At 42.7% G+C, this 12,565-nt stretch overlaps 1 protein-coding gene across 2 annotated transcripts in view; it reads left to right on the forward strand.

Annotated features, from left to right (window-relative positions):
* Window positions 1–230: 230 nt before the first annotated feature.
* The window catches only part of SLC35F1 (solute carrier family 35 member F1), a 416,388-nt gene continuing 404,053 nt past the window's right edge, over window positions 231–12,565 (forward strand). Inside the window, exons 1-2 of one of the 2 annotated variants that reach the window (XM_071218638.1) lie at window positions 231–464; window positions 527–869. In XM_071218638.1, the coding sequence (XP_071074739.1) occupies window positions 694–869 (176 nt within the window). In that variant the 5' untranslated portion in view covers window positions 231–464; window positions 527–693. Of the gene's footprint in view, window positions 870–12,565 lie in introns of both variants that reach the window. The other variant, XM_004457695.5, reaches the window with a different exon arrangement.

Raw genomic sequence — 12,565 nt, forward strand, 5'->3', positions numbered from 1 at the left:
TGGGCAACTGGGGAGAGAGGACCTAGCCTCATTCCCACCCGGAAAAAAAAAAAAAATCACCCAGTCGGTGGTCCTCTTCTAGCCTGGGGAGAAGAGGAGCAGGGGCCCTAAAGCCCCTCGCGCGCGCCCTCTGGCGAGAGCAGAGCGCACAGCCCCCGCTCTCGCCCCCCTCCGCCGCCGCCGCGGCGCCCCCGCCCGGCTCGCCCGGTTCATTCTCGGTCTCTCACTCCCGGAGACACAGACGGCAGCTTTCCGAGTGAGCGGGGGACGCGCTGAGGCGTCGCCAGCACAACTGCCGCCGCTCGCCCGGAGAAGACCTGGGCTCGGTCGGGGACAGGAGGAGCCCCCTCCCTCGTCCTCGCGGGTGTCCTCCGAGCAGCCCCGCCGCCCAGCGCCCCCGCGCGACTCCCTCCGCGACCACTTCGCGGGGCGTGCCAGGACTTGGGGGACGCTGCTCGGGAAGAGCCAGGGCGGGAGGCGGCAGCGGCGGTCCCGCGGCGAGGGTGCGCACCGTGGGGCTGGAGAGGAGCGAGGGTCGGGCTGGGCGGCGGCGGCGGCAATAGTCGCGGGCGCCTCCCTGCCTCCCCCGGCCGCGGCCGCGGGCCGGCTGCTCTGCGCGTTCTCGGGCCCCGAGCGGGCGCACGATGCGCCCGGCCGCCTTCTGATCGCCGCCGCGCCGCCGCCTCCGCCGCGATGATCCCCCCCGAGCCGCCGCCGCAGCAGCTGCAGCCCCCGCCGCCGCCGGCGCCGCCGAACCATGTGGTGACCACCATCGAGAACCTGCCGGCCGAGGGCAGCGGCGGCGGCGGGAGCCTGTCCGCCTCCTCCCGGGCCGGCGTGCGCCAGAGGATCCGCAAAGTGCTGAACAGGTGAGCGGCGGCGGCGCGCTGGCCGAGGGCGCGGGGCGGGGGCTGCGGGCGTCGGGCCGGGCTCTCCTTCGCCCCCCGTGCGGCTCCGAGACCCTTTGGGGCAGAGGGTCCGGTCCGGGGAGAAGCAGGAGAGCGGACGAAGGCGCGCTCCGCGCTGACCGAGAGGGCGCGGGTGTTGTCCCCGCTGGCCGCCGCAGCTTTGTCCCGGCGCCGGGAGCCCCGAAGCGCCGGAGCTGCCGGCAGGTCCGAGGCGGGAGTTCGGGGAGAGGCGGGTCTTGAGGACCCAGCTGTCCCGTGTGTCTCCGCACTCGCGCACGCAGGTCGCCTCACTTCCCTCTTCCACCCGCACCCCAGCTTCGCGCCACGGGCTCCGCGGGGAGAGCGCTGGGGCGGACGCGGCCAGGCGCCGGGCGGCGGAGGTGGCGTGGAAGTGGCCGGCCTCGGGCTGCCGGCCGCCGGGCCCCGGCCTCCCCGACCCCCTTGCCGGCGGGAGAGGGATGCATTTCTCCTGCCGGTCGCTCCCGTCGCCGCTCCTGCTCTTCCCGGCCGGGAGCAGGGAAGGGAGTCCGGAGGCCTGGATCAGTCCCATGCAAAGTGCAAGAAGGCTTCGGGAAGGGTGTGAGAAGGAGGCGCCAGGTTATTCCAGACCCGCTAAAGCCATCGGAGGCGAACGCCGATCGCCCGAGCTTGCAGTGCTGGAATCTGCGCAGTGGATCGATCAAGGACAGGGACGTTTTAGGGTGAGGACCCGGTGACCGTGAAGATGGGGGCTCCCCTGGCATCCCTGACTCGATTGTAATGTGAAAGAGACTTCCACTTAAGTAACTTGAAATGAGCTGCCACGTAGAAAGAAAGGAAGAAAAAAAGAGAAAGAAAAGAAAAATCATATAGAGAGAATGGATTTTGTGTGTGTTTTATTTGGATGAGTGTATGCTTTTCGGTACATCTACACTTCCCGTCGCTCTGATCATACAGGTTTCTGTGTTGCACGATTTTGGGTAACTCAGATCCCCCCCTAGGAATTCATATCGAATTGTCTGGGACTTAAAGTTCTAGTGGGAGCACAAATATGTACAGAAATAGAGAGTTGAAAATATCTTCATTTTGGGGGTGTGATTTAAATTAGTTATATCAAAAGCCAAACCATTCAAGACTCTCCCGTGAAGACAATGTGTATTGACTTACTTGTAGGTACTTCTGTATGTTTCCATTTATTATCAAACAAGAAGAAATTCATTCTGAAGTAAGACATGAATTAGAAAGTCAAGCCTTTACTTTCCTTTGATTTGTAGTCCAGAACAACACTTTCTAAAAATATTACATTGAAGAGATAATGAGCAGAATAAATCAAGATGCTGCATCAGTACATAGTACGCGTGTTTCCTATTCTTTATGGACACCTTTTATTATTTTTAAGGTATAAATATAAATGCCTTGACATTGGCTCTTTAAATTTTTAAGCAGAATATGCTTTTAATTATTAATTTCCCTCATCAAACTAGAAAACTCTTACTCATTTATTGCTGCCTAATTCTAAGTTATTATGGACTCTGTGCAGGTTATTCCTTGTCATGTAATGAGTCTTAGAGTCCAGAATAACAAGATAACTGAGCTAGGAGCAAGGGGTCTTGAGCTATCACTGCCACTAACTAGCCATGTGATTTAGCCCATCATTTCCTTGGGTTTTGGTTACCTCACTGGAAAATGTGTTTTATGATATTGTTTTACCTCCTTTGCAATGATTTTGAGATTTGATGAGTAATACTGAAGAGCACACCTGGGAAAATATAAAGCTGCACACATAATTACTTATCCAATTCGTTTTTGTTGCCTAAGGTGTGTGTGGGTCTTTAGAAGCAACGCAGGTAAATGAAGTGAAATCATGGTATATATTGGTCTTTTACTAAGCCTTCTCTGACCTGTGGCATAAGGTTATAATTCCTAATTTGTAAAAGAAGAGTTTAGGTTAAAAGGTTAAATTAATGACATTTTTTAATTGCAGGCACTTCTATGCGTGGAATCTTGGGTTATAGCTTTCAGACTTAAATTTCTTTATCTTCCAAAGTTCTTTAGAATTTTTAATATAGTGTGTTGTATTGAGTAAATTACTTTGTCTTAACCTAAACAATAAGATGTTTCTTTTGAAAAACAACATATTTAGTAAGAAGATAGCAAAAATCAGAATAAATAAAAAGTTCTCAATGGAATAATTTCTTTGGCTTGCTGATTGGCTTGGCTTTTGTGCCGTAAGTGTTAACTGGAGATTGCATTAGCAGAGGCTACTGAATGACAGGGCTTTGAGTAAGAGCAAGAGCATCTGGGAGAGGGGAATTTTAGAGATGCTGTGACAGTGCTTAGGTGTGGCTCCCCTCTGGGAGTCAGTAATGGCTATCAGGCAGGTCCACTAGGGTCTAATCATAAGCATTTTTGTTCCTTTTCTGAAAACTTAAGATTTGCTTACTTTTTCCTTCTTTTTCTCCACCTTCTTTTCCACCTTCTCCTTCCTTAATTCTCCTTTTCTCCACCTGCTTTGTCCTATTCACTAGTCTTTTTCTTATCCTTTCCTCCTGATATGAAGTAACTAGCTGCTAGTAGAAACTAGTTGCAAATCCTAAAGCTGGAGCCAATATAGAAAAGATCCTCCAACTTTTGGCATGCAAATATACGTTTAGCTATGATCTATTGCTGTGAGCTGGCTAGGGGAGTCTCTGTTGACCGGATGGGATCTTGCATCGAACCAGTTCTCTGCACCCCATTGGACCAAACGGATGGTGGGTGGGGCTGAGAGACTGAGGGTGGTGCAGTGGAACGTGAAGTATTAGATTGTGCAACTCAAGCTTTGCCAACTGCTTCCCTTTCATCACTGGCTATCACAACAGCTACCTGCCAACTGGGAGGAATGAATACAAATACAAATGCTAACTCTGTCCTGTCTACTGAGGAATAAAGATAGAAGTACTGATTAATAATTAAAGGTACTGCTGTCAAGGAGTTCAGTTAGAATCACAATGCAGTGTTACCTTAATGAAATCTGCCTCACATTACCCTCCATCATTTTAATTTCTTCGTTCAGTTCCATGTCCTTTCCCCTTACTTTAAAGGCTTGTAGAGCTGGGCTGCTGAATTTTGTACATGAGAATTAGGGTACCTCACTGGTTGACTACACATTTTCAATTAGATATGGATGTAATAGTATCTGAGACTTTGGTAAAAGAGGAAGTACTAGATAATTTTTTAAACCAATTAATGGGGTATTTCATATTTTCTCTCCCCACTGTCCCATTACAAGTTATTTTGGAAATGGAATGTAAGACATTCAGGATGATTTAAATGATGGTGTAATTATTACTTCTTTGGTTTCCAAAGATTTGGAATAATTTATTGTTTCAAACAAGGAGGAAATTATGGCAAACTCTTCTTCATTTGTTCCTTAGTGTGGAATAGTATTTATTACTGTATCACAGGCAAGGAAGATATGACAAAAAGAAAGTATTTCAAGGACAAGCTGTTGATGATCCTCTCTCAGAAACTGCTGATGAAGGTAGATTTCATAGTAACATATGGGAGTGGATAGTAGTTTGTATAGTAAAGTGTCTGAAGATTTTCCTCTTTAAAATGATCACTTAAGGAAATGTTTTTGAAAAACAAGTGGTAGTTTGTTTGGTGTTTTTGCATATGTGCTTTATTTACTTTTTCCTACTTGAATATTATTTTCAATTCTTAATGAAAATGACCTTGCGTTTTGATCCACTTTCTTCACAATAAGAGACATATTGTGTTGTCTCAGGATATAAAGGGGTTTCCTCCTCTTTGAGTCTTTTGCAGTGGGCATGTTTAATCATTAGACTGGAAGGACTAGTGACCCTGGGTTTTCCATTCATTTGATTTGGAACTAACTTGTTTCCAATGTACATTTAGAGTCACTTTATTTATTTGCAAATTTCTGTAACTTTTTTGAATTCTAAACCAAGGGGCATTGAGGAAGATATGTTGGAGAATTGGTAGCAAGCCTACTTAAAATCAGTGTCCAAGTGGGAAAGTTACCATGGAAGATGGGACAATACATATATGTAACCTTTCCTGACACATTAAATAAAGTGGACAGTACATGGAATAGCTGCCAATGAACAGGATTATGCCTGAATTAGATATTAGATCCAGTTGATTTAGACATAGATTATAAATTAGGCATTCCTTTCTTATCAAGTGAGAAGACTTTTATTTAGAAATTGATAGAGTCTTTCTCAGGTTCCTTCTCCTAACAGATGTCAGAATTAAAAGGGGGAAAATAAGCTAATAATGAAGGTAATTAATACAAAATATTCCAATTGGAACTGGGCAATGTCATTAAAAGCAGACCGTTCTAAGATAAGTAGTAAATACTGTTTGAAGGATACATTTACCTTTAGATGAAAGGAAAAATTTATAAAAATACAAGGACATCTGTATGCTTCTCTTTATGGTCAATGTTTGGAGAAATGAATGTGCTTATTAAAAGAATATTTTATTTAACTTGGATAAAGATGATGCATTTCCAAGTAATTAACATGCAATAAAATAGACATGTCTTCACATCATTTTTCTTTGACCTTTTACTATCTCAAGATTCTTCAGTGCCTCAGGGTCTTCATAACAGATGTCTATTTTTATTGTACTGGGCTATAGATGTAGATAGTATAGAAAATTGCGCTGGCTGCCCACATAATTCTAAAGTTACTTAATGCGAGAACTTATTTATTATTTAGTTGCCATTTCTCATAAAAGTAGAATGCAGAATGTGAAGGAACCACTACTAGCTTTTAGTTAAGTTTTCTCATTCGAGATGAGGCCAGTGAACATTCCCTGTACATTGGCAAATACATTCATTCTTGATTATGTTTCTAAAGAAGTGCGTTTAGGAAGTTAAACTCAAGTAGATGTATGGGAAACAAACCCATAAATATTTGGCATATTTCTTGGCAGTGGCATGAACATGTACAGGTATGTAGTCATTTATTCTTAAGTACTTACTGTGTGCTGAGCCCTCTTCTGGAAGACACAAACATGACAAAACATAATTCTTGGCCTGATGGCCCTGAAAATCTAACTGGGGAATTTGCTATATGTACTGCTATTTGGAGTGAATCATTATTATCTGTAGTCAGAAATTTTATTCCTAACCCCTAACTGGATGCTTTCACAATCCTAGCTATTGGAATCATATAAATAAGTTTCTTAATATGCAATCCATATAAAACTTCTCGTTTTGACATTTTGGCTTTTACAGGCACTACTTGAATATATAATACTTATGGATAAATTTCATAAGAAATGTCAAGGAAAACAATAAAAATAAATACCCCTTAGAAAGTATGTTCTTAGAAAAATATCATCTCTCAATTAGTGGCAACTTGAGTGTAATTTGTTTAAGTATGCCATTTAAAAAATTTTATAAGTGTTGTTTTCTATTGAGTTTTAATTCTGAGTTTTCTCTCAAAAACAATTATTGTTTTATACATGATAAAAGGCTGAAATAATACTCCTTTCCCGCCCCTCCCCACCAAGAACCGTGTGATTCTGTGATGATTTAAAAAAATACCTTAAATGCCATTTTGCAACTTCTGAGATTATGAGCCACCAATTCTTACCATTTTAAACAAATTAATTAAGGAAGCTTACTATACTTGAATAAACACAAACAGATTTTTAAAACCAAATTATGCTATTTCTATTGAAATTTAGAGTGTCAGGGTTATAATTCCTAGTCATCTTTGACTTTTGAGAAAACACAGTCTCATCCATCATATACTTCTCTGGTGTCCCTTTCATTCCCTCATTTTTTCATTCAGTCAGTCATTTATTCATGGAATATTTGTTGAGAACCTACCATGTATTGGGCATTGCTGGGTTACAGTCATGGGCTGGTATGGTCTCTGGGCAACTCTTGATGAAGAATCAGTTTCTGATACTACTCTTTCAATATAACTCATCAAAAGGGGTAATTTAAATAAAATAAAAATAAAGATAACATAGACCCTTTCAAAAGCAATTAGATTTTCAAGCCTAATGAGAGTGTCTGGGTTAAAATAAGCATTTAGACAATGATTCAGACTCTTAAATTTTACATTATAAAACATTACATTACATGTTCTTGTCATACTAACAAAAGATTTTATCATCCTTTTATAGACGGGGTAACCATTTTATGTGGTCACACAGCCAAGTGCTTTTATAAGACCACAGAGGAGGGAGGTAGCACTCTAGGCTGAAGACATGGCAGGGAAAGATGGGGAAGATGTTTTTCCTTGGCATTGAAAAATGGGTAGAATAGGGACACAGGAAGACGAGTGAGAGAAAGGATGAACCTGATATGGAGGCAAGTTATTGGGCAGGAGTTTGAGTGTCCAATTTGACATCATTATAGCATGTGTAGGTAGACAGGGCAGTAAAATGAAGTAAGGCTGGAATTGTAGGATGGGTTTGAGAATGGAAAGCCTTAGAGGCTCAGGTTAGGAGCTAGACTTCATTCTGTGGGTTATTATCATTACAGGTTATTGAGTAGAGAAGTGATGTGATAAGAAATATGCATGAAAATGATTTACTGGGCAGAGTTTGTAGGGTCGTTGGAGAGAGGAGGGCCTGGAGTTTGGGGGAACAGTTAGGGGGCTACTGCTATCTTTTAGAGGAAGCAGCTGCCTAAATGGGGAGGAGTCAGTCAAGGATGGAGAGGAAAGTCCTGTGATTTGAACAGAATCGGGATCAAGGCCAGGAAGAAAAAGGTTAGATTAGATTAGATTATCTTTGGGAAAGCATCTAATTTTCCTGAAACATAGTGGGTGTTCAATACTTGTTTGTTGAAAGGTTATTTAGGGAGAAATTGCATATGCAACAAAGAAGGGGATAAAAGAAGGAAGGATGTTCTTGAGAAGGGTAAAGATGGGGGGACCCAAAGCACAGGGGAGGAATACCTTGCACTGGAGCCAGGACACTGTCCTTGTCTGAGAGGGAAGTCAGAGAGTGCGGATACAAAGAAAGTAACTTGGCAGATTTGGTGGTGGGAATAAAAGGAAATTATTGTCGGGTCCCTTTCAAAGAACTCTGAGAGAACGATATCAACTAACTGAGAAGGAAGGTGCTAACAGTGAGAAATGGTCATTTGAAGAATACGAAAGGAAACATACTAAAGAAGCATAGCAGGGTTTAAGAGAGGGTGCTCTGTGGTCATCTGGTGTTTGTGGGGGTGGGGGTGGGGGTGTTTGTGGGTGTGGGCAGAAGGAAGTTGACGTTATTTAGATTCTGTCTTAGAAAGGGTTGGCTCAGGAGCAGGTCTGGGCCCCAGGGGCAAGCAAGAACTATCTGGGAATTCTGCTCTGAGGAAGTGAGGCTTCTAGGTGGCCTGGGAAGCAGGTCTGCATTTTATTTCAGGACTCTGGGCCTGATTTTATTTGGGAGTGGGGTGTGAGAGGGAGAAAAGGACATCAAAGGTTACTTAGAGATTTTGTGTCAGGCGACTTTAGAATGACAAGTGACTTAACTTTTGAGGGCCTCACTTTTCTCATTTGTCAACGGGCTAATATAATCCCAACCCTCCATTTTCTTTTGGATTTTGGGATTCTTAGATGGATTATCCGGGAGGGGGCTTGGAAAACTGCCAAGCACCATGCAAACATTATCCTGGTCACAAAATTAAAAGAAGAGCTGAATTTCCTTGGCTCTGCACTGCCTTCGTGTGCGGTAAATGCCAACCTGCTTCCTCAGCAGGTGAGAAACGCGGACGCAAAATTCGTGCTTTGGCATCGTCGTTTTTCTCACGGCCCTGTCAGCCAGAGACGCGTCTGTTTACTGTGTTCCTTTTTTTTTTTTCTTTTTAAAAGCTGGATATGTTTCATTGTTGGTATTTGTGGTTGTTCTTGAGCTATATGTGTGATTTTAAAGAAAGCCTCTTCTTGGGAAGACTAATTTGGCACGAGGCATATGCTCCGCTTTCTAACTGTCCCCTCGGAGTGACGGGGCTGCGAGGGTACCTGCGGTTGGTGAAGGGGCGCTTGACAGGCTTCGGGGACGGGCCAGTGCCTCTTGAACTGGGGAGGCTTCCAAATGAGCGTGGACCTAAAAGACTCCTTAGAGGCCGGCAGCGGAGGGACAGAGCGGCTCAGAGGGAAGGGCCGGAGCAGCTTTAATGTGCTAATGAGGGAAGCCCAGATGCCCGCGGGCTCTGAGGAGCCCTTTGTGACGCGCTCCGGGGATGGCTGGAGCCTCTGTGCGCCCCTGGAGCCTGCTGCAGGCGGGAGAAACACTGTCCTCTCAGAGAGGAGCCCTCCACGCAACAGACAGCCTCAGAGACCCTCGGAGCGCTGACGGGCGGCGGAGGGGACCCGGAAAGTCCCGGGGTGGGGTGGGGAGACTGTGAGGCTGGGGGATGTGTGGGTGGGGAGGACCGGGGATGGGCAGAGGAGATCTGCTCGGGAGGGCGTTTGTAGGCTGAGAGCTAGCGAGGACGTTTGCAGCTTCACTGCGTTAACTCTTCTCCCTCCAGTCCTGCCAAGCTTGACCATTGCGGTTCAAGCCAGTCGAGAAGGACGTGATCAGTCCCCGAAAATGGTGCGAGTCCGTTTTTAGCTAGTTACGGAGTAAGCCGGAAGCATGACAAAAACCACGGAACAAAAAAGCTACCAGCACCCTGTGAATGCTGGGATGCACTACATGTTCTAGTTCTTTATTTCATTCAGTGATGGCTCCACTATTGCTAGATGGGAAGGCTTAGAAGCACCCATTGGGTTGGACGAAGGGTCAGGGAACTTGTCCTGAAGCGGTGTTTCATAGCAAGAACATATATTTACGAAGACTGTCAGTTTACTTGTACTGACTCCATCTGCTGATGGGGAGATGGGGTAACTTGGAAGCACCCCCAGACACCCCTTATATGCTGGCTCTGGATTTCATTATAAAGTCTAGGTCATTATTGTCTCTGGAAATACTATGAATTCCCAGAAAATAAAGACAAAGGAAGATGATCAATCCATATTATCTTGACTTTTTCTTTACCTCCTACTTTTCCTTTCTGAATCTTTCTGGGGATATATAAATACAAAAGTATATATTATATAGTACGTGGATAATGTATGCATAATATAAAGTATATATTCTATCTATGTTATTTCCCTAACAATATATACAGTGTGTTAGCTATTGCTTGTAATGAGTTTTTGTCTCTCCATCTGATGCTCTCTTTCTCTCTTGCTGTTTCTCTTTGTCTCTCTCACCCTGTCTCACACACACACATACATACACAACACACACTCTCTCTCTCTCAGATCGATTAGCAGAGAGTGGTTTTCCACTTGGAATTTTGTCTTCCTTATTTGAAAATAGCCTCCAAATTTCCTTGTCTTTTTTGAGGGGAAGGGGAGGTCTCAGACTTGGTTCAAGAAGTATTTTTATTTATTTATTTATTTATTTGCAGGTTTGTCTCTTTGTCCCAGCTTTAGTTAACATTGGGAAGAGCTATAAAATCAATCACTTTTCATTCTTGAAGGAGACTTTTATGTCTCCCTCAGCTTTTTTTTCCCTTTAAGCTAAGTAATGATGTGCTCTAGGCTTCTTTTTTTAATGTAGTGTGGTTTTTTTTTTAAAAAAAGTTTTTTTTAAAGAAACTTTAGATTACATAAATGTTACATAGAAAATATAGGGGAGTCTCATATACCTCCCCCTCTTCCCCTCCCACGCTTTTCCCCATTAACTACATCTTTCATTAGTGTGGCACATTTGTTACAATTAAAGAACACATATTAAAGTATTGCTACTAATCATGGATATAGTTTACATTATGGTTTATACTTTGCACTGTACAATTTTATAGGTTTTGACAAAATGTATAATGACCTGTCTCCAACATTGCAATGCCATGCAGAACAATTCCAGTGTCCCCAAAATGCCCTATGTTACATCTGTTCTTCCTTCTTCCTCCCATTTATTTCTTAATGATGCTGTTTTCTGACTCATTAATTTTTTTCTTTAATCTCAAAATTTCTAAAATATACAAACACTGTACACACCAAGCAACATTTTAAAAATGTATTGTTTTATTTATTTATTTTAACTTTTTATTTTGAAATATTTTCGGACTTATAGGCAGTTACAAAAACAATACAAATCCCATATGGAGAACTCCCACATACCCCTCCTTTCTTCCCCAGATAACCAGGTCCACCAATTTCATCACTTTTCTACATTTGACATATCATTCTTTCCATCTATCCATCTATCTATCCATTTTATATCTATCTATCTGTATTTATCTGTTTATCTCTCCATTTATCTGTTTATTCATCAATTCCTTCAGTGTGATATCAAAATAAAAATAAAACACAAATACAAAGAATTCATTTTCTGAACTCTTCAATTATTTATCTTTAATGTATTTTATTTTTATTTTGGTACCACACTGAATTGGCATTACCTAAGCAAATAAAAATATTCAGTGTGCTAGCTATATCTGAAAGTGTGAATGCACTTACAGAACAGCCACCCCAGAAAGACATTTTCCCTCACTTCCCTGAGCGGTGTATGGTTTCATTACAACACTGCAGCTCCAGGTGACAACAGATATGGTGACTTGGTTTTAAAATAGTATCCTCTTTAACTCCTTTGACTATAACAGTTTGTGTTATTTTACTGCCTTTTGGGCAAATGCCTGGATTCTTTTTAATTTTTTTTTCTTTTCCTTGAGACTTCCTACATATTTCCATTTTGAATTGACGTTCTTTAATGATAGCTGAATTGCTCTCAAATGTAAAGAATTACAGATAGTAAGGTGCTTGCTTGCCTAGTTTTAGGAAATTATAGCTCTAGGGCAGATAAACGGACTTATTTGTGTCCAAAGAGAAGAGACCATAATTGTTACCTCCCTATCTCCAAAGTTAATTACAACCTAAAAACTTACTTTGGATGATGACAGAGTAAAAAAACCATTTAACACATTTATAGCAAAGGGTATCAGGTTGTTCATATTGGATATCCATTTGTCAAAGTAAACAGTGATTGTGGAAAATATGCAGCTGGATTTTAGAGTATACTGGTGTACCAGGACTGTAGTTTGCTGAGCTATTGGTTGGTGAATTAAAACAACAGAAGATGTCGTAGGAGAATTGTCATCCCTCTGCCTTCTTTTGTCACAGATGGAAGTAAACTCCTTGGATTTAGGAACCTGAGGATTCTCTTCCTTTTTAGTTGCCATTGGGCAGGCAGGTGAAGGGACCAGAGTCTACAATGCACCTTTTTTTTTTTTTTTTTTCTGAAAAAGAAGTCTCCACTCTCTGATTCTTTCTGCCACCAACTCTTCCAAAGGATTGTTGGGGAAGAGAAAACATACACAAGAAATGGAGGTGTCTTAATAGGAAAATAAAATGCTAGTGGAAAAAGCCTTGCAGAGAACTAGCCTTATGTTTTTAATATTTCTGTACTATTTTAACCATTAAAGGAAATGACTTCAAGGTGCATAGAATGTTGGTTCTGGACCCCTGTTAGGCAAATGTTGGTATGTCACATGCCAAAATTCCATTTTGGTGAATTATTAATTTATTCTGTGGAAATAGTTCTAATTTAAGAAATGAATCAAGTAAAGCAATGGATGCCATTATAAAGTATCACTCCTCAATTTTAGGTGCCATTAGGCAGAACTGTGAGCACTTTAGAATTCATTCTAAATGTTAACTGTG

Source organism: Dasypus novemcinctus, chromosome 11, assembly GCF_030445035.2.
Source record: "Dasypus novemcinctus isolate mDasNov1 chromosome 11, mDasNov1.1.hap2, whole genome shotgun sequence".
In the NCBI taxonomy this organism is placed as follows: Eukaryota; Metazoa; Chordata; class Mammalia; order Cingulata; family Dasypodidae; genus Dasypus; species Dasypus novemcinctus.